Source organism: Lolium perenne, chromosome 6 (genome assembly GCF_019359855.2).
Source record: "Lolium perenne isolate Kyuss_39 chromosome 6, Kyuss_2.0, whole genome shotgun sequence".
In the NCBI taxonomy this organism is placed as follows: Eukaryota; Viridiplantae; Streptophyta; class Magnoliopsida; order Poales; family Poaceae; genus Lolium; species Lolium perenne.
This window is the reverse complement of record NC_067249.2, coordinates 259,743,744-259,758,914: the sequence shown is the minus strand read 5'-3', so window position 1 is coordinate 259,758,914 and position 15,171 is coordinate 259,743,744. Positions and strand designations below refer to the sequence as shown.

Sequence of the window (15,171 nt, the reverse complement as noted above, 5' to 3'; positions counted from 1 at the left end):
AAGCCTCCGTGACGAAACCCCCAGTACCGAGAGCCACGATACGGAAAACCTTACTGAGACGCCGCCGCCGCCAATCCCATCTCGGGGGATTCTGGAGATCTCCTCCGGCACCCTGCCGGAGAGGGGAATCATCTCCCGGAGGACTCTACGCCGCCATGGTCGCCTCCGGTGTGATGTGTGAGTAGTCTACCCCTGGACTATGGGTCCATAGCAGTAGCTAGATGGTTGTCTTCTCCCCATTGTGCTATCATTGTCGGATCTTGTGAGCTGCCTAACATGATCAAGATCATCTATCTGTAATTCTATATGTTGCGTTTGTTGGGATCCGATGAATAGAGAATACTTGTTATGTTGATTATCAAAGTTATATCTATGTGTTGTTTATGATCTTGCATGCTTTCCGTTACTAGTAGATGCTCTGGCCAAGTAGATGCTTGTAACTCCAAGAGGGAGTACTTATGCTCGATAGTGGGTTCATGCTCGCATTGACACCGGGACAAAGGATGAAAAAGTTCTAAGGTTGTGTTGTGCTGTTGCCACTAGGGATAAAACATTGATGCTATGTCTAAGGATGTAGTTGTTGATTACATTACGCACCATACTTAATGCAATTGTCTGTTGCTTTGCAACTTAATACTGGAGGGGGTTCGGATGATAACCTGAAGGTGGACTTTTTAGGCATAGATGCAGTTGGATGGCGGTCTATGTACTTTATCGTAATGCCCAATTAAATCTCACTATACTCATCATGATATGTATGTGCATGGTCATGCTCTCTTTATTTGTCAATTGCCCAACTGTAATTTGTTCACCCAACATGCTGTTCATCTTATGGGAGAGACACCTCTAGTGAACTGTGGACCCCGGTCCAATTCTCTTTACTGAAATACAATCTACTGCAATACCTGTTCTACTGTTTTCTGCAAACAATCATCTTCCACACAATACGGTTAATCCTTTGTTACAGCAAGCCGGTGAGATTGACAACCTCGCTGTTTCGTTGGGGCAAAGTACTTTGTTTGTGTTGTGCAGGTTCCACGTTGGCGCCGGAATCCCTGGTGTTGCGCCGCACTACATCCCGCCGCCATCAACCTTCAACGTGCTTCTTGGCTCCTCCTGGTTCGATAAACCTTGGTTTCTTTCTGAGGGAAAACTTGCTGCTGTGCGCATCATACCTTCCTCTTGGGGTTCCCAACAAACGTGTGAGTTACACGCCATCAAGCTCTTTTTCTGGCGCCGTTGCCGGGGAGATCAAGACACGCTGCAAGGGGAGTCTCCACTTCTCAATCTCTTTACTTTGTTTTTGTCTTGCTTAGTTTTATTTACTACTTTGTTTGCTGCACTAAATCAAAATACAAAAAAATTAGTTGCTAGTTTTACTTTATTTGCTATCTTGTTTGCTATATCAAAAACACAAAAAAATTAGTTACTTGCATTTACCTTATCTAGTTTGTTTTATTTACTGTTGCTAAAATGGCCAACGCTGAAAATACTAAGTTGTGTGACTTCACAACCACAAATAATAATGATTTCTTATTCACACCTATTGCTCCACCTGCTACTACAGCAGAATTCTTTGAAATTAAACCTGCTTTACTGAATCTTGTTATGCGAGAGCAATTTTCTGGTGTTAGTTCTGATGCTGCTGCTGCCCATCTTAATAATTTTGTTGAACTATGTGAAATGCAAAAATATAAAGATGTAGATGGTGATATTATTAAACTAAAATTGTTCCCTTTCTCATTAAGAGGAAGAGCTAAAGATTGGTTGCTATCTCTGCCTAAGAATAGTATTGATTCATGGACTAAATGCAAGGATGCTTTTATTGGTAGATATTATCCCCCTGCTAAAACTATATCTTTGAGGAGTAGCATAATGAATTTTAAACAATTAGATACTGAACATGTTGCTCAAGCTTGGGAAAGAATGAAATCTCTGGTTAAAAATTGCCCAACCCATGGACTGACTACTTGGATGATCATCCAAACCTTCTATGCAGGACTAAATTTTTCTTCACGGAATTTATTGGATTCAGCTGCTGGAGGTACCTTTATGTCCATCACTCTTGGTGAAGCAACAAAGCTTCTTGATAATATGATGATCAACTACTCTGAATGGCACACGGAAAGAGCTCCACAAGGTAAGAAGGTAAATTCTGTCGAAGAAACCTCTTCCTTGAGTGATAAGATTGATGCTATTATGTCTATGCTTGTGAATGATAGGACTAATATTGATCCTAATAATGTTCCATTAGCTTCATTGGTTGCACAAGAAGAACATGTTGATGTAAACTTCATTAAAAATAATAATTTCAACAACAATGCTTACCGGAATAATTCTAGTAACAACTATAGGCCATATCCTTATAATAATGGCAACGGCTATGGTAATTCTTATGGGAATTTTTACAACAATAATAGGAATACACCCCCTGGACTTGAAGCCATGCTTAAAGAATTTATTAGTACACAAACTGCTTTTAACAAATCTGTTGAAGAAAAGCTTGAGAAAATTGATATACTTGCTTCTAAAGTCGATAGTCTTGCTGCTGATGTTGATCTTTTGAAATCGAAAGTTATGCCTAATGAGAATCATCATAATAAGATTGTTACTACAGCAAATGCCATCCAAGTTAGAATTAATGAGAATATAAGATTAATGGCTGAACTGCGCGCTAGGTGGGATAGAGAAGAAAATGAAAAAGAGAAGAATGTAGCTAAAGTTTGGACTATTACCACCACTAGTAATGCTAATGCTACACATGTTGTTGCACCTCCTACTAATACTAATAAAAGAATTGGTGTTAGCAATGTTTCCACTTCTAATACAAAGCGCGAAAAACTGCCTGAAATCGCTAAATCATGAAACTGCCTGTGATAAAGCTGCTGAAATTTTTTCCAACATTGGGGATGATGATCCCATTGCTTTAGATTATAATGGTTTGAATTTTGATGATTGCCACATCTCTGAAGTTATAAAGTTCTTGCAAAAACTTGCTAAAAGTCCTAATGCTAGTGCTATAAATTTGGCTTTCACACATCATATTACAAATGCTCTCATTAAAGCTAGAGAAGAGAAACTAGAGCGCAAAGCCTCTATTCCTAAAAAGCTAGAGGATGGTTGGGAGCCCATCATTAAGATGAAGGTTAAAGATTTTGATTGTAATGCTTTATGTGATCTTGGTGCAAGTATTTCCGTTATGCCTAAGAAAATCTATAATATGCTTGACTTGCCACCGCTGAAAAATTGTTATTTGGATGTTAATCTTGCTGATCATTCTACAAAGAAACCTTTGGGGAAAGTTGATAATGTTCGCATTACCGTTAACAATAACCTTGTTCCCGTTGATTTTGTTGTCTTGGATATTGAATGCAATGCATCTTGTCCCATTATATTGGGAAGACCTTTTCTTCGAACTGTTGGTGCTATCATTGATATGAAGGAAGGTAATATAAAATATCAATTTCCTCTCAAGAAAGGTATGGAACACTTCCCTAGAAAGAGAATGAAGGTACCTTTTGATTCTATTATGAGAACAAATTATGATGTTGATACTTCGTCTCTTGATAATACTTGATACACACTTTCTGCGCCTAGCTGAAAGGCGTTAAAGAAAAGCGCTTATGGGAGACAACCCATGTTTTTACCTACAGTACTTTGTTTTTATTTTGTGTCTTAGAAGTTGTTTACTACTGTAGCAACCTCTTCTTATCTTAGTTTTGTGTTTTGTTGTGCCAAGTTAAGCCGTTGATAGAAAAGTAAGTACTAGATTTGGATTACTGCGCAGTTCCAGATTTCTTTGCTGTCACGAATCTGGGTCCACCTCCCTGTAGGTAGCTCAGAAAATTAAGCCAATTTACGTGCATGATCCTCAGATATGTACGCAACTTTCATTCAATTTGAGCATTTTCATTTGAGCAAGTCTGGTGCCATTTTAAAATTCATCAATATGAACTGTTCTGTTTTGACAGATTCTGCCTTTTATTTCGCATTGCCTCTTTTGCTATGTTGGATGAATTTCTTTGATCCACTAATGTCCAGTAGCATTATGCAATGTCCAGAAGTGTTAAGAATGATTGTGTCACCTCTGAATATGTCAATTTATATTGTGCACTAACCCTCTAATGAGTTGTTTCGAGTTTGGTGTGGAGGAAGTTTTCAAGGATCAAGAGAGGAGTATGATGCAACATGATCAAGGAGAGTGAAAGCTCTAAGCTTGGGGATGCCCCGGTGGTTCACCCCTGCATATATCAAGAAGACTCAAGCGTCTAAGCTTGGGGATGCCCAAGGCATCCCCTTCTTCATCGACAACATTATCAGGTTCCTCCCCTGAAACTATATTTTTATTCCATCACATCTTATGTGCTTTTTCTTGGAGCGTCGGTTTGTTTTTGTTTTTTGTTTTGTTTGAATAAAATGGATCCTAGCATTCACTTTATGGGAGAGAGACACGCTCCGCTGTAGCATATGGACAAGTATGTCCTTGGTTTCTACTCATAGTATTCATGGCGAAGTTTCTCCTTCGATAAATTGTTATATGGTTGGAATTTGAAAATGATACATGTAGTAATTGCTATAAATGTCTTGGGTAATGTGATACTTGGCAATTGTTGTGCTCATGTTTAAGCTCTTGCATCATATGCTTTGCACTCATTAATGAAGAAATACATAGAGCATGCTAAAATTTGGTTTGCATATTTGGTTTCTCTAAGGTCTAGATAATTTCTAGTATTGAGTTTGAACAACAAGGAAGACGGTGTAGAGTCTTATAATGTTTTCAATATGTCTTTTATGTGAGTTTTGCTGCACCGGTTCATCCTTGTGTTTGTTTCAAATAAGCCTTGCTAGCCTAAACCTTGTATCGAGAGGGAATACTTCTCATGCATCCAAAATACTTGAGCCAACCACTATGCCATTTGTGTCCACCATACCTACCTACTACATGGTATTTTCCGCCATTCCAAAGTAAATTGCTTGAGTGCTACCTTTAAAATTCCATCATTCACCTTTGCAATATATAGCTCATGGGACAAATAGCTTAAAAACTATTGTGGTATTGAATATGTAATTATGCACTTTATCTCTTATTAAGTTGCTTGTTGTGCGATAACCATGTTCACTGGGGACGCCATCAACTATTCATTGTTGAATTTCATGTGAGTTGCTATGCATGTCCGTCTTGTCTGAAGTAAGAGAGATCTACCACCCTATGGTTAAGCATGCATATTGTTAGAGAAGAACATTGGGCCGCTAACTAAAGCCATGATCCATGGTGGAAGTTTCAGTTTTGGACATATATCCTCAATCTCAAATGAGAAAATTATTAATTGTTGTTACATGCTTATGCATAAAAGAGGAGTCCATTATCTGTTGTCTATGCTGTCCCGGTATGGATGTCTAAGTTGAAGAATAATCAATAGCGAGAAATCCAATGCGAGCTTTCTCCTTAGACCTTTGTACAAAGTGCATAGAGGTACCCCTTTGTGACACTTGGTAAAAACATGTGCATTGTGATGATCCGGTAGTCCAAGCTAATTAGGACAAGGTGCGGGCACTATTAGTACACTATGCATGAGGCTTGCAACTTATAAGATATAATTTACATGATGCATATGCTTTATTACTACCGTTGACAAAATTGTTTCATGTTTTCAAAATCAAAGCTCTAGCACAAATATAGCAATCGATGCTTTTCCTCTATGGAGGACCATTCTTTTACTTTCAATGTTGAGTCAGTTCACCTTTTCTCTCCACCTCAAGAAGCAAACACTTGTGTGAACTATGCATTGATTCCTACATACTTGCTTATTGCACTTATTATACTACTCTATGTTGACAATATCCATGAGATATACATGTTACAAGTTGAAAGCAACCGCTGAAACTTAATCTTCTTTTGTGTTGCTTCAATACCTTTACTTTGAATTATTGCTTTATGAGTTAACTCTTATGCAAGACTTATTGATGCTTGTCTTGAAGTGCTATTCATGAAAAGTCTTTGCTATATGATTCACTTGTTTACTCATGTCATGTACATTGTTTTGATCGCTGCATTCACTACATATGCTTTACAAATAGTATGATCAAGATTATGATGGCAAGGTACTCCAGAAATTATCTGTGTTATCGTTTTACCTGCTCGGGACGAGCAGAACTAAGCTTGGGGATGCTGATACGTCTCCGACGTATCGATAATTTCTTATGTTCCATGCCACATTATTGATGTTATCTACATGTTTTATGCACACTTTATATCATATTCGTGCATTTTCTGGAACTAACCTATTAACAAGATGCCGAAGTGCCGATTCTTTGTTTCTGCTGTTTTTGGTTTCAGAAATCCTAGTAAGGAAATATTCTCGGAATTGGACGAAATCAAAGCCCAGGGGCCTATTTTTCCACGAAGCTTCCAGAAGTCCGAAGATGAAACGAAGAGGGGCCACGGGGTGGCCAAACCCTAGGGCGGCGCGGCCCCACCCCTGGCCGCGCCGGCCTGTGGTTTGGGCCCCCCGTGCCGCCTCTTGACTTACCCTTCCGCCTACTTAAAGCCTCCGTGACGAAACCCCCTCACCGAGAGCCACGATACGGAAAACCCATCGAGACGCCGCCGCCGCCAATCCCATCTCGGGGATTCTCGAGATCTCCTCCGGCACCCCCGCCGGAGAGGGGAATCATCTCCCGGAGGACTCTACGCCGCCATGGTCGCCTCCGGTGTGATGTGTGAGTAGTCTACCCCCGGACTATGGGTCCATAGCAGTAGCTAGATGGTGGTCTTCTCCCCATTGTGCTATCATTGTCAGATCTTGTGAGCTGCCTAACATGATCAAGATCATCTATCTGTAATTCTATATGTTGCGTTTGTTGGGATCCGATGAATAGAGAATACTTGTTATGTTGATTATCAAAGTTATATCTATGTGTTGTTTATGATCTTGCATGCTTTCCGTTACTAGTAGATGCTCTGGCCAAGTAGATGCTTGTAACTCCAAGAGGGAGTACTTATGCTCGATAGTGGGTTCATGCCTCGCATTGACACCCGGGACAAAGGATGCAGAAAGTTCTAAGGTTGTGTTGTGCTGTTGCCACTAGGGATAAAACATGATGCTATGTCTAAGGATGTAGTTGTTGATTACATTACGCACCATACTTAATGCAATTGTCTGTTGCTTTGCAACTTAATACTGGAGGGGGTTCGGATGATAACCTGAAGGTGGACTTTTTAGGCATAGATGCAGTTGGATGGCGGTCTATGTACTTTGTCGTAATGCCCAATTAAATCTCACTATACTCATCATGATATGTATGTGCATGGTCATGCTCTCTTTATTTGTCAATTGCCCAACTGTAATTTGTTCACCCAACATGCTGTTCGTCTTATGGGAGAGACACCTCTAGTGAACTGTGGACCCCGGTCCAATTCTCTTTACTGAAATACAATCATCGCAATACTGTTCTATCGTTTTCTCGCAAACAATCATCTTCCACACAATACGGTTAATCCTTTGTTACAGCAAGCCGGTGAGATTGACAACCTCGCTGTTTCGTTGGGGCAAAGTACTTTGGTTGTGTTGTGCAGGTTCCACGTTGGCGCCGGAATCCCTGGTGTTGCGCCGCACTACATCCCGCCGCCATCAACCTTCAACGTGCTTCTTGGCTCCTCCTGGTTCGATAAACCTTGGTTTCTTTCTGAGGGAAAACTTGCTGCTGTGCGCATCATACCTTCCTCTTGGGGTTCCCAACGAACGTGTGAGTTACATGCCATCATTGCTTCAATGCCTTTACTTTGAATTATTGCTTTATGAGTTAACTCTTATGCAAGACTTATTGATGCTTGTCTTGAAGTGCTATTCATGAAAAGTCTTTGCTTTATGATTCACTTGTTTACTCATGTCATATACATTGTTTTGATTGCTGCATTCACTACATATGCTTTACAAATAGTATGATCAAGGTTATGATGGCATGTCACTCCAGAAATTATCTGTGTTATCGTTTTACCTGCTCGGGACGAGCAGAACTAAGCTTGGGGATGCTGATACGTCTCCGACGTATCGATAATTTCTTATGTTCTATGCCACATTATTGATGTTATCTACATGTTTTATGCACACTTTATGTCATATTCGTGAATTTTCTGGAACTAACCTATTAACAAGATGCCGAAGTGCCAGTTGCTGTTTTCTGCTGTTTTTGGTTTCAGAAATCCTAGTAACGAAATATTCTCGGAATTGGACGAAATCAACGCCCAGGGTCCTATTTTGCCACGAAGCTTCCAGAAGACCGAAGAGGAGACGAAGTGGGGCCACGAGGGGGCCACACCATAGGGCGGCGCGGCCCAGGCCCTGGCCGCGCCGACCTAGGGTGTGGGGCCCCCGTGCCCCCTCCTGACTTGCCCTTCCGCCTACTTAAAGCCTCCATCGCGAAACCCCCAGTACCGAGAGCCACGATACGGAAAACCTTACTGAGACGCCGCCGCCGCCGATCCCATCTCGGGGGATCCAGGAGATCGCCTCCGGCACCCTGCCGGAGAGGGGATTCATCTCCCGGAGGACTCTACGCCGCCATGGTCGCCTCCGGAGTGATGTGTGAGTAGTCTACCCCTGGACTATGGGTCCATAGCAGTAGCTAGATGGTTGTCTTCTCCCCATTGTGCTATCATTGTCGGATCTTGTGAGCTGCCTAACATGATCAAGATCATCTATCTGTAATTCTATATGTTGCGTTTGTTGGGATCCGATGAATAGAGAATACTTGTTATGTTGATTATCAAAGTTATGTCTATGTGTTGTTTATGATCTTGCAAGCTCTCCGTTACTAGTAGATGCTCTGGCCAAGTAGATGCTTGTAACTCCAAGAGGGAGTATTTATGCTCGATAGTGGGTTCATGCCTCCATTGATATCTGGGACAAAGGATGAGAAAGTTCTAAGGTTGTGGATGTGCTGTTGCCACTAGGGATAAAACATTAGTGCTATGTTCAAGGATGTAGTTACTAGTTACATTACGCGCAATACTTAATGCAATTGTCTGTTGTTAGCAACTTAATACTGGAGGGGGTTCGGATGATAACCTGAAGGTGGACTTTTTAGGCATAGATGCATTTGGATGGCGGTCTATGTACTTTGTCGTAATGCCCAATTAAATCTCACTATACTCATCATAATATGTATGTGCATGGTCATGCCCTCTTTATTTGTCAATTGCCCAACTGTAATTTGTTCACCCAACATGCTGTTTATCTTATGGGAGAGACACCTCTAGTGAACTGTGGACCCCGGTCCAATTCTCTATATTGAAATACAATCTACTGCAATACTGTTCTACTGTTTTCTGCAAACAATCATCTTCAACACAATACGGTTAATCCTTTGTTACAGCAAGCCGGTGAGATTGACAACCTCACTGTTTCGTTGGGGCAAAGTACTTTGGTTGTGTTGTGCAGGTTCCACGTTGGTGCCAGAATCTCTGGTGTTGCGCCGCACTACATCCCACCGCCATCAACCTTCAACGTGCTTCTTGACTCCTACTGGTTCGATTAAACCTTGGTTTCTTACTGAGGGAAACTTGCCGCTGTGCGCATCACACCTTCCTCTTGGGGTTCCCAACGGACGTGTCAACCACACCCATCAATTACCATTTGAAAAGAAAGAAAATGATAGAAGATGACAAGAAGGCAAAAGAGTGGGAATTAAAACGAGAGATGGATAGGCTTGCAAAGGAGAAGGCAGCGGAAGAAGATGCGAAGAAGCAGAAAGGAAAATATGGGCGCTGTACTCAGTAGACTATCTATCATTTGTCTTCGTGTCGATGATGTTGTGAACTTTTATGCTTTGAACTATGTTGTAAAACTTATGCATGAAACCTATGTGTAAACTTTGTGCTCGAACTATGTGTAAAACTTGATTAGCTATGCTCTGTAAATTTGTCATGTCGACATCATCGTTTGGAGGCAGGTTCTGTAAGATTTTATACATGGACAACGCATGGCTCCGTCGCAGAAGGAGCTATGCACAAAAGCATGGCGCCATGGGTGGTGGAGCCATGGTTTGGAGCATGGCTCCGCCCTGGATGGAGCCAAGGTCCTTGGACATTTTTTCAGCCGCGAACTCACCATCACACGCAGAAACCGACGGCGCCATGCGGCGACTGACGGCGCCAAGCTTCCTTAACGCCCCTGCATACGGCGCCATGCAGCATAGCGCCCCTACCAACGGCGCCATGCTTTGGAGCATGGCTCCGCGGGCCATGGCGCCGTGCTTTGGAGCATGGCTCCGCCCTGCATGGAGCCAAGGTCCTTGGAAATTTTTTCAGCCGCGAACTCACCATCACATGCAGGAACCGACGGCGCCAAGCTTCCTTAACGCCCCTGCATACGGCGCCATGCCGCATAACGCCCCTACCGACGGCGCCATGCTTTGGAGCTTGGCTCCGCCAGCCATGGCGCCATGCTTTGGAGCTTGGCTCCGCGAGCCATGGAGCCATGGTCTGTTTCCTTTGTAAGACAGCAAGGTCAGTTTAACCAGTACTTTGACAGCAAAAAACAATAGTTCAACTTGACAGAAATTATAACATGACATGATTTGGAACATGACAATGGATACACAAGTTTAACAAGACACATAATTGATCAACAAGAGTTCAACTAGACACACAAGTTCAACAAGAGGTCAACTGGACACACAAGTTCAACAAGAGGCACAATTGATCAGTCCCTCCCCTTCCCTGTTTTGGCCGAAGGGCGGTCCGCGTTCGCCTTCATACGGTACTCGTTCTTCCTCCTCCTTCTAGGACCATCGTCATCCTCGCCCTCATGTGCCTTGCGTGCACGCTCCGCCTTCCGTGCCCGCTCCTCCTCAAGTGCCTTCTTCTTGTTCCATTCATCCGGAGTGTATGGCTCTCTCGGTTTATGCCGCTTCAACCGTTGACTAGGAGCCGGTGCATCAAGAAGTTGGGACATGCCAATCTCATCGTGTTGTTTTGCACCAAGTTCTTCCTACACAACATAAAGGCAAGTCATCATGTTAAGCCTCAACTATAGTGCACATAAGCCACGAGCAAAAAGGAGTGTCAATACCTCTTCCTCGCCCTCATCCTCACCCTCATCATCCTCTCCATCACCTCCACCCTCATCCTCATCTTCATCGCCACCCTCATCCTCATCCTCATCCCCACCCTCATCATCCTCGCCATCACCATCGACCTCATCGTCACCGCCGCCCTCATCCTCATCCTCATCCTCATAGCTTGAAGTGGGAGTTCGCCTCGTCGGTGAGGCGGCCTCGATGGTACGGCAACCAAGCAAAGCACATAAGCCACGGGCCCAATTCTTCGTGCGCTGTGATTGGAGGGTTGTAATGTTAGAACATTTGGAGAAACATGCATGCATGGAAACAAAATTATCTCACTCGTACCTCAGCGAAAACTCGAAGGGTGGACTCGGTCCCGGATTGCAATGGGCCAGCGAGTGAATGCCGCACGCTCGGCCCACGTCCCACACAGAACACTAGGTCCCACTCGTCAGCAGTGACAATTTAGTTTGCACTGAAAAAAGGTGATGATGGCAAGAATCTCTGTTCTTATAAGCCAAAAAAAAAGTATCTCTGTTTCTGCTCTCGTCGTACACTCGTACGCCGGTGGCTGTCGGGCGCCAGTACGACCGACACAAACATCTAAAGGTATAAACGATGCCCCCCATAGGGGCCTTCTCAGGCTATCCACGATCGCCACATCGCGCTCACCGGCTGGACGTTCCTCGCTTGATCTCCACCGGTTGATCCACATGGCACCGTATGATTGGCTCAACAGAAGGAGGAGAGAAGAGGCCAGCAAAGAAATATCTGGAGGCCACCAGCCAAACCCTATCCTCTTCACCTCGCAGCCGCATCTCGCCTTCTCCCCTCCCCTCACGCCTCCATCGTCGCCGCCGGGCGTCCCCATGCCTCCAGCCGCGCCCTCCCCTGCGCCTCCTCCTTTCTCCCTTCGCGCCGCCTCCTCCTGCCTCCCCTCTTTCTCGGCGGCTGCCCGGCGGAAGCAACAGGCCGCCGCCTCCTCATCGCTTATGGAGGTATTGGGGCAGAGTCAGTGTGGAGAAGGGCGGCTGTTGTGGGTGTGGGATGTCGCTGCGGGAGCTCCGACGGCGGCGGCGGTCGGACGGCAGCGGGGCCTCTCATGGCTGGAGGATCTTCGTCCTCGTCTTCCTCAACTCCCCTTTGGGCGCCATGGCTAGAAGAGGCAGAGCTCGGCATGGGGGAGAAGGAGACCTCGCCCAACACGGCAGGAGCTCGCCTCCCTAGCCGCCCTCCCTTCTCGTTCTCCCACGCCCCGTCTCCAACCCCCAGCCTCCGCGCCGCTCCGCCTCCCTGGACGACCGCTAGCCAGCAGGAGCAGCGCACCGCCGGCGCAAGCAGGAGGGGCTGCTGGAGCTGCACGTGTGTGCTTGGCTATTTCTTTTGCTCCATTGGTCCACAGTTCAACAGGTGGAGCCATTTCGAGGTAGAAACAGATTAATTTTGCAAGGTAACTTATCTCTCTGGCATGGATTTGTTTTAGAAATTGTGCACCTGTTGAGCTGCAGCTATTATGATTCAACATTCAGACTTTTGTTGTTCCTGATTGTGCTAAATACTCACCGCTTCACGTATTACCTGAATCATTTCAGCGTTGGAAGTGGAAGTTTGGGCCGAAATCTTGCTCTTCGGTCATGTAAGTGTTTTCCATTTATGCTTCGAACCCTACTGCAAGTTGTGGATTTTCTTTGTTCAAGTAAAATTACTTACAACCATACTGTAGTTTGGTTCATTCTCTAATTTCATTCACACGTTCCTCCGCAGCTACTCCTATTTGAACTAACCATGGCTTTAGATGATTCTTAAACAGGAATACCTTTTATTTATTTTCAAAAGTCGACAAATAATCTAAAAAAAACTGTTGAAAACAGAGAAACAATGATAAACCAATGCACTGCTGTAAATGAAAAAAACTTGAAAATATTATTAGTAGGATACGGTGATTTGTTAATTGTATATTGGCTTGGAACGTACTCTTAGCATTATAACTTTCCTCTTTTATGTTCCTTCTGAAGCAAAGTAGTCTTCATTTTCTGATTTGGTTGATTTTGTGTTTTCTGGAGGATGGTGGTATAGAGAATTGGTGAGACCCCATGAGGCTCCTCCGATCTCAGCGCATGATGGCCGTCCGATCGAGCTCCCAGCGAATCCCAGCCATCTATTTTTTTCATCGCGTGAGATCCGTTACTGGAGTGGCGTTACTGGAGTGGTCGGGGCTCCATGCGTGGCAGGTGATGCACTCGGCGAACTGGTGGATCGCCTGCGCGGCCATCGGGCGCGCGCCGGAGGAGGAGCGTCCCGCGGCGGCGGGGACGGGGACGGGGACGCGGAGGTGGGGATGGTTCGTCAATGGAGGCTTGGTGGCGAAGGGAAGACGAGCCAGGCTGAGACCACTATACTACTACTAGTCTGTCTAGCACTACGGTACACCGACCGACCGGCCATCACTAGGCCGTGGCGCTGCTCTGCTAGTAGAATGGGCCAGCGAGTGAATGCCGCACGCTCGGCCCACGTCCCACACAGACACACTAGGTCCCACTCGTCAGCAGTGACAATTTAGTTTGCACTGCGAAAAGGTGATGATGGCAAGAATCTCTGTTCTTATAAGCTAAAAAAAAAGGAATCTCTGTTTCTGCTCTGGTCGTACACTCGTACGCCGGTGGCTGTCGGGCGCCAGTACGACCGACACAAACATTGCTGTGGTAGTAGCCATCGATCCATTCCTCTGCCATCATCACGTTGATTATCTTGTGCGTGTTTTTTTTTTCTTTTGTAGCATCATTATGTGAGTTCGCGTTTATTGGGTGTGGTGTTCAGCACCGCATTTTTCGTACCGGTTCTCACCTTCTTGTAGAAACAGTATGAAGAAAAAATATCCATCGAGCTACCCGATCTAGGGCATTCGCCAGGTGGCATTAGGGTATCCAAGATGACGCAAACGGACGTTGGCTAGACGCAAAACGTTCACAGCGTCCGTCCTAACGCAAACGTGGACTAAATATGCGTTAGAAATGCGTCTGCGCGTCTGTTTTGGCTGCATGGCTACTTCTCTCCTCCTTTAATGCAGGATAGGATCATGTGCTGGCCACTCCTCACCATACAAAAGGAATCTTTATCTCTCTCTTCTTACACTAATCACTGCATTGTAGGCCCTTGCGGTCAAAAAATATGTCCCTGCCGCTGCAGAAGGGGCTGACACATACGGACATGTGACCACTTTTTATGTCCATGCGTGATGCAAACGGACATAAAAATGTGTCGCTCCGTTGGAGATGCCCTGACCTAGCAGCACAAGGACGCAAGCACGTGGTGTCCCGACGACTGTTTTCCTGCTCAAATCTGGACACGTCAATTCCTTTGCCTCGAGCCATTGGGTCGGATTTGTTTCCAGTTTTTCTACCCGCATGGACAAAGATGGATCACATTGATCCTTTTGCATCGTGCCGTTAGAGATGCTCCTAGCCAAAAGACATGAACGAAATAAAAGGCGGCTAACAAAAACAAAAACATACAACACAAGCCACGAGCTTATCCTGACGAGAACCCTGGAGCACGCAGAGCATTTTAAAGCCCATTTTTGTCCGGCGCGTCCGATACGGTGTCCGGCGCCCCGAGCCCGTCCCCACCCCAGAAGGAACACACTGGGGACGCCGGACACACCGAAAAGCGAGGTGGGGAGTGGCGGGGCCGACCCGTCAGCGGCACAATAAATTTTAACCTAACCGTCACCTACCTCCCGACGGAAGTTATTGGCGCGCAGCGACGGTGCAGTTCCCGCAGAGGCGCAGCGACGCGTCTCGTCGCACCTAGCTCTGCGTGCCGGTGTTAATGAGCGCCACCGCTCCCCCGCCTCCCTCCGGCCTATAAAAAGGGCCGCCTCTCGTCGTCCCTCTCACACACAAACCCTAGCGCCTCTCTCTCCAACCCTAGCCGCCACCATCTCAACAAGAGACGAAGCCATGTCTGGTAGAGGCGGAGGCCGAGCTCGCGGCCGTGGTCGTGGCCGTGGTCGTGGTCGTGGTCGTGGCCGTGGCAGAGCGTCACGCTCGCCGTCGCCTGCCACGCCGTCGTCTTCACCGTCAGAGATGGACGTTGAGCCGGGTGTGT

At 45.4% G+C, this 15,171-nt stretch overlaps 1 protein-coding gene across 1 annotated transcript in view; it reads right to left on the bottom strand.

Annotated features, from left to right (window-relative positions):
- The window catches only part of LOC127305349 (actin-related protein 2/3 complex subunit 1B), a 36,670-nt gene extending 23,230 nt beyond the window's left edge, over positions 1-13,440 (bottom strand). The window contains exon 1 of the mRNA XM_051335761.2: positions 13,267-13,440. Within this exon, the coding sequence (XP_051191721.1) occupies positions 13,267-13,336 (70 nt within the window). The 5' untranslated portion in view covers positions 13,337-13,440. The remainder of the gene's footprint in view (positions 1-13,266) is intronic.
- Between the last annotated feature and the right edge of the window lie 1,731 nt (positions 13,441-15,171).